At 39.8% G+C, this 16,889-nt stretch overlaps 1 protein-coding gene across 1 annotated transcript; it reads left to right on the top strand.

Annotated features, from left to right (window-relative positions):
* The first annotated feature begins 59 nt into the window (after nucleotides 1-59).
* On the top strand, nucleotides 60-15,143 carry eIF3c (eukaryotic translation initiation factor 3 subunit c). Its single transcript, XM_076173839.1, has 18 exons — nucleotides 60-110; nucleotides 2,237-2,343; nucleotides 2,524-2,656; nucleotides 4,382-4,526; nucleotides 4,731-4,955; nucleotides 5,739-5,867; nucleotides 6,036-6,192; nucleotides 6,329-6,592; nucleotides 6,845-7,018; nucleotides 7,307-7,495; nucleotides 8,826-9,002; nucleotides 9,370-9,543; nucleotides 10,571-10,651; nucleotides 12,083-12,300; nucleotides 13,402-13,639; nucleotides 14,255-14,413; nucleotides 14,517-14,606; nucleotides 14,775-15,143. Exons 2-17 carry the CDS (start codon nucleotides 2,239-2,241, stop codon nucleotides 14,595-14,597), a joined length of 2,649 nt encoding a protein of 882 aa, XP_076029954.1. The 5' UTR covers nucleotides 60-110; nucleotides 2,237-2,238; the 3' UTR covers nucleotides 14,598-14,606; nucleotides 14,775-15,143.
* Nucleotides 15,144-16,889: the final 1,746 nt, after the last annotated feature.

The following is a 16,889-nucleotide window of genomic DNA, read 5'->3' as shown; positions in this document are numbered from 1 at the left end:
TATATTTAATAACCTATGTTCCCCATTGAATAAATTAATTACAATTCTTGATACTACCTATTGCCTTGCGGCTTTTTCTGTAGCGGGAGGGAAGGCGAACATAACAGCAGGTAAAGGAAATTTTGATGTATGGAAAGTAGAATTGCCATATTTACTACTCAGATGGCTAGAATGGAGATTGGTCTTGAATATAACATAATAATCTAGATCCGTATAAACTCCATAAAATGGATATGTTCTGAACATTCACTGTGGTTTGGGACATCACCATGCTGGATGTCAACAGTGAATCTGGGATATAACATATTCTGATAAAACACCCTCTGACGAAAAGCTTCCAAAACACCTTCTGGATAAAATACCTTCTTTCTTGGACAAAAAACCTTGTCTATAGGGTAGAGGAAAAAGTACATATTTGTCCATATTTTGATTCAGATTAATTTAACATATTTACCATCCCCACTTTTATGACTAACTTTTGCATTCAAATTTGTTGTGAATATAATATTGATTTGTTTGATCATCTTTGATCTAAGAAAACAATAACTACACTTATTAAATCCAATGGGAAATAGCATCCATTGGTATGGATTATCATTATGATTATGGAAAGTAATCCAAGTATTTCAGTAGGACTGAAATAGCATAGATTGATAGAAGTTATTATTCAAATGATGATACAGTGGGAGTGGGACAACCTCCGGCAAAATGTCAGCGGAAGAAGTATGTGGACATCCAGACACATATAAGAAATCTGTGCTTGGACTCTAACAGTTGTTGCAAAGATATTGGACAATTTCTCAATGGTGTCCGTCAAAATATGTATATTTTAGGATAAATCTCATAGTGAAGCTATTGTGTTGAATCAGTTGTGTAGAAGGATACTGTGCTAAATATTTTTGTTTGTAAATTTTTTATGAAACTAAATTCCTGACACATCATTCATTTTGATAAAAATCAAAGTGAAATGGCTGCTAGATTATACCTCTCTAATATCAATAAATTAGAAACTGATTATCATTTACTTTAGTATTTACGCAGAAGGAGTTTTGGGGAAGGTGTTTTGTCTGAGGGTGTTCTGGCCAGTTTCCATCAATAATAGTCATGCTTTCCTCTTTTTCAATAGGTTGTAATGTCTGCCTTGACATTGTCCTTGTCCTTGTTGTTAGTTTAGGCATAGTCATCACAGTCAAACTATAGATCCACCACTTTCACACCATCCATATTGAGGTAGTGTACTTGATAGAAGCTGCTCCCTTGATGGTTAGGTCATGTAGATTTGGGGGCCCATCTGGGAGGTGCTACTATAGTGTGAGGTCTACTGCCATATGTCGCCTCCCCAGGTGCAACCTGAGGTCTACCGCTTGACCTGCGTTCCTCCGGGATGCTCCTCTCACCTGTCCATCAAACGTGTCCTGTCCAAATACTTAAAAAAATGTGACCTAACCTAACCTGTTTGTGTCATTCTTAGGAGATGTACGAAGTGTGTAACGCTAGAATAAATGTATGGAAATGTACGATAACATGTTCATATTTTAATTTCCTTTAATATGAATGTAATTACAAATCCAATTATCTGTCTAAGTCATTCGTAGGATATGTACAAAATATGTGTTTATCGCTAAAATAAATGTATGGAAATGGTAGACCTCACACTGTAGTAGCATCATCAGGTACTTGTCCAGCCTCCTTTTGAACACTTCTATACTGTGTCCAGACTCCAGTAAGATCCCATTAATTAGGCTTCCGGAACGCAGTTAAAAAATCTGGGTACAATGTTACAAAAGCTGATCCTAAACTTTATATAGCCTTTGAGGTACTTTTGGATTCTATAGTAAATAACTTCAAGAAGTTTGCTTTCATTGAAAGTAATTTGATTGATATTTGCCCTTGCATATTTCTTATCTAAATCCTTTCATAGATTACTCAAATGTTAACTTTACTTATGGGGCGACTTGTCTGAGTACCATCCACAAATGATGTGACTCAAGAAAACTCAAATACTTTTCTTTATCTGCTACCATCCTTGGTCATAGGGTGAGGAGTTGACTCCCTTTGGGTGATGTTCTTGCCTGCACATGACAACCTTTCTCCTTCTTAAAAGAAATATTATACCACTCACAGAAGTACGAAGAGTAGGTTGGAAAAAAAAAATTAAGCACTTGTAATAAAGAAGGAATAGTGTAGAAGTGTGTGGGTGAATATATTTTTAGATATTTTATTTCTTCTTCTTCAGCCATGGCGTCACGGTTCTTTGCCATGACGGACTCGGAGTCCGAGTCCAGCGATCCCGAGGAGGAGATTATGAAAGAGCCCACCGGGATTTCTGCTGCTGTCTTGGCTGTAAGTGTTCAATAAATGATACTTGTTTTGTTCATTCTAATAAAAGAAATCATATAAACATGTCATTGCCCTTTTCATTAACATTGACTCTTGTTACATCAAAATTGATTAACTTTTTTTAGATTGAATTAGATGGTGTTGCTAGGATATCTCTAGTGAATAACTTGTCAATACATACAGCTAAGTGATGAAGAGGAAGATACCAAACGTGTTGTTCGCTCGGCGAAGGAAAAGCGTTATGAGGAGCTTGAGAACCTGATCAAGAATGTGCGCAACTTTAAGAAAAACAAAGATATGTCCAATCTACTGTCCAGTAAGTAGAGTGATTTAAATGGTCATTGATCTTGACCTTGGATTTTGGTATTTTATGTTTTAAACTTAGGATGAGATGGATGGATGGGGTAAAAGGGGCTTTGGGTAAGAGAGGGATGTCGGTTGAGGAAGGATGACAGAGGACAGAAGATGGGTGAATGGAGAATGGTTGTGTATGGATGATGATGTGATGCAGGTGGAATGGGTGGAGGATAGGGGGTGAGGGAGTATGTATGAGAAATGATTTGACGCAGCACAGAGGGATTTCTCCCCCATCTTTTCTGCATAAGGGGATGGAGAGGGGGGGGTCACTGATTTAATGAAGCAGCTTTGCTGTAGATGTGCTGTGTCTTGTGACACTGCTTCTGATTCAGGTGGGGATGGAATGGGTAGGAGTGGTTTATGCCTTTGTTTTTTTTTGCTACCTCCCTTGTAAGGGGGAAAAATGCCTTTGGTATATGTATGTACTTTTGTAACCCTCTATAAATTATCACAAGGAGCAAGAAAAAATGTTTCATTTGTTGTAAGAGGTAGGAAGTGTATGTGCTTGTATGAGATGAACCGTAAGAGTAAGAGCCAAGTGCCTGAGTGGAATGAAAAATGTGATAAATAGGTATGTGGGGATGAATGCAAGGAGAGGCTGTATGAAGATGTTGTACCCACTGGAGCTGAGACTCAGAACATAAGAGTGATAAAAGGGAGGAGTTGAAGTAGATTTGAGATTTGTATGGGGAATGATAAGTGTTAGAAGATGGATGAAATAGGAAATGTGGGGATGGGGGAGAGGTGATAGATAGGGTACATTAAAAGTGCTGAGGTGGTTAGATAGGGTAGATTAACCCCTTCCATACGGTGCCGCACACGTAGGCGTCATGGACTTAGATCTCGGTGGCAGCAGCCAATGCCAGCCGTACGACGTGTCGTAATAATACTCGCATCATAAAATATAGTCACCGCTTATATCAATCGTTCTCTTCCATAGAAAATGCGATTACAAAAGAATTAGAAAGAATGTCATTATGGAGGGGCGACTACAATAAATATAATCAAGACGCCGATATGGCAGCCTCGCGAATACACTCGCTCCCCATGACGCCTATGTGTGCGGCACCGTATGGAAGGGGTTAAAAGTGCTGAGGTGGTGTGGGGCATATGGAGGGAATGAGGGAAGGACTGGCAAAAGGAATACAAGGGACAGAAGCGATTGGAGTAAACTTTAAATGAGGATAGAGTGGGGATGGCTCGGATGCTGAGGGAATGTCTGTTGAGCAAGGAAGAGAGAGTACAAAGGTACGAATGAATGGATGACATGGTCTGAGAGGAAGCAGCTGTTCTCATTTTCTCCATAAAATAATTTGAGTGCATGATGAGGGACTTGCCATGTAGTGCAGTGAGGATAAACTGGTTTGGTCCTTGGGATCCTGTTGTGGAAGAACTGTCTTGCTACATTGCTTTTAACCCAGGGAGTGTGGTGAGGGATGGGAATGACCATTCATGAAGTGCTGAGATAGCATTAGATGGGTACTGATGTGTATGAAGTGGATATTTGCCTCGACCTAACCACCCTTATTGTTTTAGCTCATTTTTCTTAAATCCAATGTTCCCAAAAGTGACCATGAATTGCTGAGATAGCGTTAGATGGGTGTTAATGTGCATGAAGTATGCCTTGACTTGACCATTCTTCTATGATGTTTTAGCTAATTTTTCTTAAATGCAATGTTTCTAGGTTTTGAGGATTTAACCCGAGCATACCAGAAGGCCTTACCTGTTGTTCAAAAGGAAGAAAATGGCAAGACTCCTCGCTTTTACGTTCGTTGCCTGGTTGAACTTGATGATTTCATCTCGCAGATGTGGGAAGACAAAGCAGGCAGGTGAGTACCTTTGTCAGTCTTAATGTCTTATATCTGTAGTTATTTAAAAAAATTTAGTACAAGCCTGTTCAAGGTTTCATGTTAAAGTATTGCTGACTACAGGAAAAGTGCAGGGGTCATTTGCCTTTCCATCCCACTAGAAAAATATGTAAAAGATAATAAATTTATTAGATATAAACTTATTGATAAATTATTTTCATTCAGGAAAAATATGTCCAAGAACAATGCCAAGGGGCTCACCACCATCAGGCAGAAGTTCCGCAAGTATGCCAAGGATTATGAATCTGACATGAGCACGTTCCGAGAAAACCCTGATGCCCCAGACTCAGACGGTGAGAGGGACGGTGCTGATGACCAAGACAGCGGAGCAGATGATGATGAAGGTCCCATTGGTCCAAGTGCCTTCAGGAAAGATCCATCAGTGTCCAAGTAAGTAGTACAACATGTATAACAAGTTTGGTGGGAGCTTTCCTTGATTAGATATCTATGTCTTTGAAAAGTCCTCAGTAATGAAGACACTCGCTTGCCAAGCGGGTTAGGGCATCGTTACTTGTGGCGGAGGTTGAGATGATGACGATTCAAATCCTGCTTGGGGTGAGTTGAACTAAAGGCATGGTTCATTAAATTCCACACTTCAAAGTCCGTTGTAAGGGGCACTGCCCTAGCCTCCTGATAGGGGGGAGTTTGTGACGTTAAACCAAATCAAATCAAGTAATGAGACACCAGCCTAACTTTCTTTGAGAGGGTGAGTTCATTACATTAAACAAAATCAGAAAACTACTACATATGTGACTTGTGGTTAATATATTAAGATTGTGAAATATGTGTGTATCAATTAAATGTAAGAGCTTGTAGTGAGGATATGAGAAACAAAAATGCACATGGGTAATAGTGAGTTAGAGGAAAGTAATTAATAAAATGGTAGAGGGGAATAAACAAGTATTATTGTAAGAAATAAAGATGATTTATCACAATTCAAGGAGGAAGTAGTTAAAGGGATGAGTGTAATGGAAGGGAAAGGGAGCACCTTTCTCTGCCTAGCCACTTTAATCAATGGATAATGACAGTTGTTATATTAAACAAAGGATAATAATGATTTAATTCCTCTGTTCTTCCAATGCTAATATGTAAGTATGTAACACTGACTTCAATTTATCTTATAATTTTTCGCAAGTTGATATTTTATTTTTTCCTTTTTTTACTTTTTTATAGAGACTCTTTACCAGGCTTTGAGAAGGGCAGTGACAGTGAGGATGATGAGGACGACAGCATTGACTGGGACTCTGGTTCAGACGAGACCTCGTCATCGTCAGATGAAGGTGGTGACTACACATCTTTAAGGTAAAGAAACGTCCTTAATTATTCACATCAGTAAGATTTATATGATGTTTTTATACTTTCGTTCTCCTGAGTTCTGATGTCAAATAGTATTCTGAAGCAATTTTTCTGGATTTGTTCTTAGTAAAGGGGAAACAATATATCATGTGTTAACAATGGTGCTATTTTTAGGCACAAGTTCTTGAAGAAAACAAGTGACATTCCTGAGGAGGAGGGTAAGAAGCCTAGGAAGAGGGAGAGGCCAAACCGTCAAATAAAGACAATTGGTGAGGAAAGCGAGGAAGAAGGAAAATGGGAAACTGTGAAAAGAGGTTCTGCGATGCCCATGGTATGTTGCATAACTGATATATATACATATATAACACACTTCACTTCCCTACCTTAGGTGTGCATCATAGTCTGTGTTTTTATGTTTGATAACTGATAGTGTTGTTATGGTTTTTAATATTAATTTCCATTTACAGGAGAAACCAAAAATGTTTGGTAAAGACGATGAAATCAATGTCGTGACCGTGCACAAAAAACTGAACGAGATCATGGCAGCACGTGGCAAAAAGGGCACAGATCGTAAAGAACAGATTGAACTTCTTCATGAACTTATGAACATCTCTGTCGAGAACAACCTAGGACCTCCCATTCAAGTCAAGATTCAATTCAATATCATCACGTCTATCTATGACTACAACCCCTCCGTGTCTGATCCCATGAAGGTCGACTTTTGGGAAAAGGTGAGGACGGGCAGACGGATTTGATAAAAAATTTATTTGAGAATTTATTTTTTTGTTGTGTTGAACATTTTTTGTCTTCATGATTCCAATATGTTAAGATATTTATTGCATTTCCATGTTAGGAAAAGATATTTTTACATGGACAAAGCTAAACATTTATAGTTTTAATCATAAATGCTGGTGATAGTTGATGTAGAAGTCAATATGTTGCCTTATCTATTGTACACTGACGACAACTATTTCCTCCTTCAGGTGCTGGTTAAAATCGAAGAACTACTGGAGATGTTGATTTCTAATACTGACATCACCATCGGAGAGACAGTTAGCGAGGAGAATGAGAGTCTGGAAAAAGCTCCCATTAGAGTACGCGGGTGTGTGCTGACCATCGTGGAGCGCATGGACGAGGAGTTCATTAAGTTACTGAAGGTATTTTGATGTAGGAGTCTTGTTTTAGTCTTTGACAGAAGTGCATATATATATACGTATATGTATGTATTTTTTATTTTATTTTTTTATTTTTTATTATGTTGTTTTTCTATAATTATTTATCATTAATTTACTACTTTCTTTTTCTTCGAAAATGAAATGATGACCACATTCACTTTCGTTCTCCTGACATCTGATGTTGCCAGTGTCTGATATAACGTAGTTCATTTAAAGTCTATTACTTGTATATTTCCATCTAAATACCTTCCATACCTTTTTTTATTCCAGGCATGTGATGCTCATAGTAACGAGTACATCATCCGACTGAGAGATGAAATCAAGGTGTGTGAGCTAATTGATAAGCTCCTCGCTTATGAAGAAAATGCTGGGGTTCCCTCTGACATCTGCAGGATCTATTTGAGGAAGATTGAGCATCTTTACTACAAGTATGACCCCAGTGCAGTCAAACAAGTCAAGGTTGGTTGGTTGTTGTTGTTGTTTCCTAGACTGTCTGTTCGAGCAGTCCCATCTCCTCAAGGAATGCCATAGCCGAAATGAGGTTTTCCCACAAATCCTTTATGGAGTGTATGTTGTGTTGTTTGCGTGTGTGATTGTGTATAGTGCAGTCTTCCACGACATGTTGAATAGTATGGGGTGAAGTGTTACATCCTAGTAATTTGTCCACAATGCGGTCATCCAGTCTCTTCTGGTAGCTTGGAAGGGCTGGGAGGTGGTCACATCGCAGTCTGGCCAGGTAGACTCTGTCCTTTCGTGGGAGAGAGGATTCAGAGGGATGGATACTGGGGGGTCTGGCATGCAGCAATGTGTTGTCTTTTAGTGTGTTAATGGAGCAGTGAATGATGTGATTATCAATATGTTTCTGAAGGCGGGTATATGGTGGTTTTGGAGGAAGAGAAGAAAGTCAAGGTTGGGTAAAACAAATGCTTAGTTTGGGTCATTTGTAGGATTTCTCCCCACACACACACTGATCAACTGTAGAATCTCCACACCATCTACACTCAGTTGTAGACCCCCCCCCCCACACACACACACACACATACACACTGATCTCCTGTAGACTTGCCACCCTAACTAGCTTATGTTTGGTTAGGTTAGTTTGAGGTTAAGTCAGGTCATGTTATATATCACCATCTATAATCAACCATTGAATTTTAGGTTATGAACTGTAGAATGTTCACCCCAGGAACACTGAATTGTACAATCTTCACCCTAAACGTGTGTGTGTGTATGGGGAGGGGGGGGGTTTGTCTACAATTGATCACTTAATGTTAACTTTTTGGAACAAGGATGTTTACTCAACTATGCAAGATTGCTAATTTAGTCCATTTGCTACAGTGATGTACTTAAAATGAGTGTTGGGTCTCTTCAGGAGACCAAGTACCAACCCCTTGGGGCTGCACCACCAGGTGGATGTCGGGAGAGTTGAGACAGTTTAAGCATTGGTCAGTTTGTGGCTCTACTCTGGGTGCTGAGCCTTGAAGGGTCCACCCCATTTCCCTGGATGGTATCACTGTGCCAATGTGGTTTGGGGTTGAATTGCGGCAAGTTGGGAAATCTCTTTTGGCTGTCAGTGTTTCTCTATATAGCGTATTTGTGTCAGTCACATTGTCTTGTTTTAGAATTATATTTTGATCTCTGTCAACCTTAATTTCTGTTTTTTAAGGCAACCAGGAGACTATATTGTTTAGTGAATAATTGGTGTACTTTCAGATTAGGCATCACAATTATGTCCAGAATTATCACAAGTGTTTTATATATATTTTAACTGACTGTTTTCTTTTTGTAGGGAGAACATGCAGGGCCCACAAGCTTAGATGAGGTTGATCGTCTGTGCAAGTACATTTATGTCCGTGACAACACTGATCGCCTCCGTACGCGAGCTGTACTGTGCCACATCTATCACATGTCCCTCCATGACAAGTGGTATACAGCCAGGGACCTCATGCTTATGGCCCATTTACAGGTGAGCTGTTTCTCTTTGACAAACATATGTTTAATAGCAGTATATTTACATGTGCGTGTGTCTCTGTCTGTCTTCACTCCCTCCCCCCCCTTTTTTTTCCCTCCTTCTCCTGTTCCTCCTCCTCCTCTTCCTCCTCCTCCCTTGTAAGGGGGAAAAAAGCCTTTGGTATATGTATGTATGTATGTATGTGTCTGCTTGTGCACTTACATTTATTGTGATAAACCTGTATATTATTTCATCTCTTAACTATTGGGTCAAACAATCCTTAATTCTTCATTAGGTGTGTAATTTTGTTTTGAGAAAAAGTGTACATCACCATGAAATTCGCTGTGATTATTTTTTAAAACTTCTTCCATTGTACCCCCAGGACACAATCCAACATTCAGATCTGCCTACCCAAATCCTGTACAATAGGACAATGGTACAATTAGGTCTTTGTGCCTTCCGACATGGGAACATCAAGGATGCTCACAATGCCCTACTAGATATTCAGTCAGGTGGCAGGGCCAAGGAGCTCCTTGCCCAGGGGCCCCTCCCTCAGGTGAGTCTGTCATGTTCAGTGAAGGTTGAGGGTGTAGTTGAGGTATTTATTGATATTAAAGGATGCTTCCTGGCTGAGGAGGTTAGAGGTTCATTACTCATAACGGAGGTTGAGGTGACGGTAGTTCGAACCCTGGTACTATTGAGTTGGACCTAGGATATGGTTTATTGAATTCCACTCTACAAAGTCCTCTGTAAGAGGCACCATCCTAGCCTCCTGATAGGTGTTTTTTGCAATATTAAACTGAATCATCACAAAGATGTACAAAAAGATCGTGCTTGATGTTATTGTGTTGAGAGACTTTTTATTTCTTGTCTACTTACCACCAGACTTCCACAGCACCTGAACACAAAAACACACGCGGATCATGTAACAAACACTTTTCTCTTGATCAATAGACATCCCATAATATGTATATGCAAGCCTCACACATGGATCACATATCAAACACTTTTCTCTTGATCAATAGACATCCCATAATATGTATATGCAAGCCTCACATGTGGATCACATAACAAACCCTTTTCTCTTGAGCAATAGACATCCCATAATATGTATATGCAAGCCTCACACGTGGATCACATAACAAACGCTTTTCTCTTGACCAATAGACATCCCATAATATGTATAATATGTATATGCAAGCCTCACACGTGAATCACATAACACTTCTCTTGAGCAATAGACATCCCATAATATGTATATGCAAGCCTCACATGTGGATCACATAACAAACACTTTTCTCTTGACCAATAGACATCCCATAATATGTATATGTATATGCAAGCCTCACACGTGAATCACATAACACTTCTCTTGAGCAATAGACATCCCATAATATGTATATGCAAGCCTCACATGTGGATCACATAACAAACACTTTTCTCTTGAGCAATAGACATCCCATAATATGTATATGCAAGCCTCACATGTGGATCACATAACAAACACTTTTCTCTCGCAATAGACATCCCATAATATGTATATGCAAACCTCACATTTTTTTTTTATTTTTTATCCCAAACAGCGCCAGCATGAACGCACCACTGAACAGGAGAAACAGGAGAAGCAGAGAAAGATTCCCTTCCATCAACACATCAATTTGGAGGTGAAAATCTTTGTATTGATCTGTTGATAAGACTAAACCTTCAGTTCTAAGGTTCTCTTGACAATATGAGTGTATCTATCTCTATACCAAAAAGCTTTTTCGTACTCATAAGGAAGGTAGCATGGTAACATACAGAGATGTCTGCATAACATGCAGACTATGGTTTAAGAACTGTTTAGGGCACCTCCATGGACTGAAATTACACATGTTAGGATGCTCATTGGCTGAGCAGGTTAGAACATTGCTATTTGCGGTAGAGGTTGAGGTGACAGCTGTTCAAACCTTGCCACTGGCGAGTTGGACCAAGGGCATGGTTGATTCAATTTCATGCTACAAAATCTGATGTAAAGGGTGCCATCCTAACCTCCTGATAGGGGGAGTTTGCAACGTTAAACTAAATCATCGTCAGAATAAAACCTCTACTTATTGAGATACAATGATACATCACAGTATTCACATTATAAAATGTAAAGTCACTGCTATATTACTCATTCTTTTTTATGAGTGATAATAAACACAGAAAACGTGACCAAACCAGTTCACAGAATTCAGGGGATACTCAGCTACAACTACAAAATGAATAGATTAAGATGCCAACACCAGCATCCTCATATTCACACATGCCTCATAATGCAAAAAGATCACAAAACCACGTGATCCAATAAATTGCTGATAACCACAAAGGAAACTGGAAAATATGTGCTAAGATAAGAGGGAGGGTGGAGGGGTGTGGATTGTATTCAGGGATGGAATGGGTGGAAATGATTTTATGCCTTTTTCTTTTTGGCTACCCCCCTTGTAAGGGGGGAAAAGCCTTGGTATATGTATGTATCACAAAAACATTTGGAAATTATAGTTTCTTTTCCAGTTTCCTTTGTGGTTATCAGCAATAGGTGTCATCATATTTAAGAGGTTAAGGGGAGACGGGCCTTTTGATATTTATGAATTAAAGGGCTGGCATAAAAATGCCAGTGGACAAGGTGCAGGGATGACCCGTCATCCAGGAGGTGCTCAGATAAGAGGGAGGGTGGAGGGGTGTGGAGTGTATTCAGGGATGGAATGGGTGGAAATGATTTTATGCCTTTCCCTTTTTGGCTATCTCCCTTGTAAGGGTGAAAAAGCCTTGGTGCCAGCCCTTTACATACATACGTATGTAAAGGGCTGGTAATTGGTTTCTGGACCTGACCCTGGATCTTTCTTGATCAATTTCTATTGTGTTCCCTTCATTTGTTTACATAAGAGAGATGACAACTGGTAACTGCTCCCTTCCGCTACTACTTGCCAGTGACAGAAACTGTCTCGCTAATACAACACAAGTCTAAAGTTTTTCGGAGAGATCTATGGGAAGGCTCAGGGACTGGTGTTGGTCACTGTGGGTATAGTCAAAGAACCTCAAACCATCAGTTATTATTTGTTTTTTCATTTGTATAGATGCTGGAATGTGTATACTTGGTCTCGGCAATGCTGATAGAAATTCCCTACATGGCTGCTCATGAATTTGATGCTAGACGTCGTATGATCAGCAAGAGCTTCCACCATCAGCTGAAGAATTCCGAGCGACAGTCTCTAGTAGGGCCTCCGGAGAGTATGAGGGAACATGTGGTAGCAGCATCCAAAGCAATGAGAAATGGAAACTGGAAAATGTGCAGGTAAGAGTTAAACTTTTCTTATTTTGCAGCTTCTTTGCTGACTGAGCGGGTTAGGGGGGTCGTTATTTGCGGCAAAGGTTGAGGGGATGGCAGTTCGAATCCTGCCATCGGCGAAGTTGAACCAATGGCATGGTGCATTAAATTCCATGCTACAAAGTCCTCTGTAAGGGGCACTGTCCCAGCCTTCCAATGGGAGAAGGTTGTGACGTTAAACCATATCATCATCAACATTCTTGAGGATGACAACACAATTTGTGCAGTTCTGCAGGCAGAGTAATGACTGTATGACATAGTTTACATGGTCTTGTTGGGGCAGTTTAAGGGTGAAAAAAGTGTATCAAAACAACACCAGTGCACTCGGTGAGTCATTACATAGAGATGTAATACTTCTACCATTCATACCAAATGTACAACCTTCCTTATGCACTATGTGACAATCACCAAATGTATATGGAGCATTTGTGTATTTCTCCTTAGTTTAAGAAACATTTACAGTTGATTGGGCAGACCTATTGCCATCTGAAACCCACACACCAAAGACATAAATCTGTCAATGGTACTTGAACGGTGTGATAAGGCAGAATAAGAGAACAAATCAATGGATTTAATATCCCACCAAAGATTTGGTTTGATCAACATCATAGGATTTTACATAAGTTTGGATTTATTGTTTAGGGTTAGAATATTGACTGGAGGTAAGGTTTTGGGATATGCAGGTTGATATTGGGAACATAGTTGTGCAAGTACGCTGCAACTTGTTGATATGGTTTAATGTCACAAACTCCCCCCCCCCCCCCCTACTGGAAGGCTAGGATGGTGCCCCTCACAGAGTGCAACTTGTATAACACATAAATACACAATATGGGTTCCATTCCCTTTATAAGTGGGTCAAAGCCCATAATATAAACAGATAACTAAACAAACCCCACAAGAAATATCACCAAATTCACTACTCCAACAACATCCCCCAGATACAAGTCCCATTGTGAACTCTGCCACTAATATTATTATGTATGGAAACCCACATTATGTTTAATATAGTCACTGCACGCTATCCATGGGCTGGTTAAGGTGTTTGAAATTTCAAAACTATGTTTGCAGGAATCTTCTACTTAATGAAAAGATGAATGCCAAGGTATGGGACCTGTTCCACGAAGCTGATGCTGTACGGACCATGCTGGGACGCAAGATTCAGGAAGAGTCGCTCCGCACTTATCTCTTTACTTATTCACATGTGTATGACTCCATCTCACTCCTCAAATTGGCAGAGATGTTTGAGTTGCCATATGGAACTGTTCATGCCATCATTAGCAAGATGATAATCAATGAAGAACTTATGGTAAGATGATTGCAGTTGTCTCAAGGAATACATACATATACATACATACATATACCAAGGCTTTTTCCCCCTAACAAGGGAGGTAGCCAAAAAGGGAAAGGCATAAAAACACTCCCACCCATTTCATCCCTACATACACTCCACACCCCTCCCACCCTCCCTCTCATCTGAGCACCTCCTGGATGACATACATACATATAGTTGTATTTGAGTTGCCATATGGAACTGTTCATGCCATCATTAGCAAGATGATAATCAATGAAGAACTTATGGTAAGATGATTGCAGTTGTCTCAAGGAATACATATACATACATACATATACCAAGGCTTTTTCCCCCTTACAAGGGAGGTAGCCAAAAAGGAAAAGGCTTAAAATCATTCCCACCCATTCCATCCGTGAATACACTCTACACCCTCCACCCTCCCTCTTATCTTAGCACCTCCTCAAGGAATGATTATTGTATATTGTTGTTATTGTCAACAGTAAGAAACCAAGGAATGATTATTGTATATTGTTGTTACTGTCAACAGTAAGAAACCAAAATGCTCCTGAGTGTGGTTTTATCTTACCTGTCTTTATCTTCCTGTTTTAATATGAAAAAATGTGTCGGCAGGCTTCACTAGATGAACCCACATCTAGTATGGTGATGCATAGGACGGAGCCCTCGTCACTCCAGTCCCTGTCCCTACAACTTGCAGATAAACTGACCAATTTGGTTGAAAACAATGAAAGAATTCTTGACCAGAAACCCTTTTTCACCCGCAACATGCAGGTTTGTATCATACTATGCTGCACAAATTCATCATGGCAATTGTGTGTTATAATTTCTGATACCGAGTTCAGGTTTTGAATAATGTTGATGACTTGCTTTCTAGGGTGGTGGGTACCGTGACCGTCAGAGGATGGGCGGCTGGGACAATCGCCGCAACAGAGACAACCGAAGGGACCGTGACTAAATCTAACCGGTAATTGATGTCAACAGTTGTGTTGATGTTTGTGTTATTACATGATGTTATTTTACTTTCGTTCTCCTGACTTTTGATGAAAGTATGTGATCTGATTTTTTTTCCCCAATATCTGTGAATAGTACGTTCATCATTAGATATTTCCTGATCTATATTTGCATCCCACAGGCCGAAGAAGAATTATGGCTGGTGTAAAGATAAAAAAAATGCAATGACTGTCAGGCATAAAGAATTGCTCTCAATTGCCTGTACTGGTTTTTGCCACTCTCCACCTCCCCGACTCATCTGGCAGACGTTCTTCCGGGCCCACTGGAACCTCTTGTGTAACTTTTTTATAATGATCGTTGATGTTGCATACCTGGGAGTTCCAGTGGGCCCAGTCAGAAGCTGCTTATGAACTGATCAAGATGGTACTATGGATTGAAGAAGTTACTATATTATTTACTCTCGGCTTTTACCAGTAATCAAGTGAAAAATGTATTATCCAAGCTTTGAAATTACATATATCAACTATTATAGGGAAGGATGGTGTAACAATGTTTTCTTATCCTAATCAATGCCCAGGGCAATGGGCAAGATACAGGGATGACCTGTCATCCAGGAGGAGCCAAGATGAAAGGGGAGGGAAGGATAGTGAATGGGGAAGGAATGGGTGGGAGTGGAATTATGCCTTTTGACTTTGGCTATTTCCCTCATAAGGGGGAATATCTTTTTAATTATTGTGTACAAAAGTAAGTTGGATTTTCCTACCATGCCTATGGTGTGTATACTCACACACACACACACCTGGGAGTGAACAAAGATTAGTGGAAGGAAGAAGCAGAAATAGGACTGATTAAAAAAAAATGTTGGATTAAAAGAAAAACTGACATAGCTTAGGGAGAAGGGAGGAAGAGAATCAATAAAACAAGCTTCAAACAAGTTAGAAATGGCTATACAATAATCTGTAGTAAGAAAGTAATTGTGAAAGAGGTCTAGATAAATGGGAAAATGAACTGGAACTTTTACAGAATTATCAGTGGTAAATTAAGAGACAGGAAAATAATTGCCAAACCTGAATTTTTGCTCCCCAAAAAAATTCTCTCCTTTTATGAAAACAGATTGGAAACTCATCCATTACATGTGCCTAAGCTGGGGCCTCCTTAAAGACCTCACCACTCGCAATTATGTACATAAAGGGCTGTTGGTATTTGTATGTAATAGTGGGTGGTGAGGTCTTTAAGGAGGCCACAGCTCAGGCACAGATAAATGAAAGATTCCAATCTGTCTTCACAAAGAAGAGCTATTCTTTGGAGTGGAGCAAAAATTTGGGTTTGGATGATATAAATGTAGAAGTGAAGGAAATGTGCAATCTTTTAGGATCATTTGACATGGCAAAAACTGCAGGACCTGGCAGGATCTCAAAGTAATGTAAGGAACAACTGGTGGGCTAGATTCAGTCTTACTGATGTTTATTAAAATAAGGCATTGTGCCACTTGATTGGGAAAAGGATTATGTGTTACCAATTCATAAAAGTGAAAGTAAGGAGACCACTAAACTATAGGCCTGTATTACTGACCAGCACAATGGTGAAATTGTGAAAGATTAATGGACAAAATATCTTGAAGAGATCAACATTTTGACAGACAATCACTTTTCCCTTCCTTGATCGACATTCCCCCCTTACTCAACTCCCCTTTCATCCCATCCATCCATCTCATCCTTGGTCATCCGCACACCTCTGCATTCCACACCTCTTTTACTAATCTTTCAGCATGCATTCTTTCCATGTGTCCAAACCATCGCAATTTTTTCATTAGCCCTATCTACCATCTCTTCCGCTCTTGCTCTCCTCCTCACCCCTCATTTCTCTATCCAACTTTGTAACTCCTACCATACTTTTTATTTCATCTTAAACACAAATAAACATTTACTCTCTGCCTCTCTTAAATTCCAAGTTTCTGTCCCATATAATGCTGTCAGCACAATCACCCCTTCATACAATCAGCTCTTTGTATCTATTCCCAGGAGCCTATTTCTCATGACACTTTTTAATTCCCCAAGGCATTTACTTGCTTCTTGCAATCTATAATTTACCTCCACTCCTCCCTCTACTGCCACATGTGACCCTAAATACTTCAAGTGAAAGGGGCATTACAAAAGAGGAAGGACGGGAGAGGACAGAAGATAGGGGTGAATGGAGAAGGGTTGTGTATGGATAATGCTGTGATGCATGAGGGGGATGGGGGCCTGAGGAAGTATGTATGAGAACAAATTTGATGCAGCCCGAAGGGATTTCTCCC

The sequence above is a fragment of the Oratosquilla oratoria genome, chromosome 35 (assembly GCF_046742065.1).
Source record: "Oratosquilla oratoria isolate Oo_2021 chromosome 35, ASM4674206v1, whole genome shotgun sequence".
Classification (NCBI taxonomy): Eukaryota; Metazoa; Arthropoda; class Malacostraca; order Stomatopoda; family Squillidae; genus Oratosquilla; species Oratosquilla oratoria.
The sequence above is the reverse complement of the archived record's forward strand: the minus strand, read 5'-3'. Positions and strand labels throughout refer to the sequence as shown.

Excerpts from the sequence above, each read along its gene's own strand:
- eIF3c (XM_076173839.1), top strand. The coding sequence starts at position 2,239 with ATGGCGTCACGGTTCTTTGCCATGACGGACTCGGAGTCCGAGTCCAGC. Across the intron at positions 2,344-2,523 it reads TTTCTGCTGCTGTCTTGGCT|CTAAGTGATGAAGAGGAAGA; the intron begins GTAAGTGTTCAA and ends CAATACATACAG. Across the intron at positions 10,652-12,082 it reads ATCAACACATCAATTTGGAG|ATGCTGGAATGTGTATACTT; the intron begins GTGAAAATCTTT and ends TCATTTGTATAG.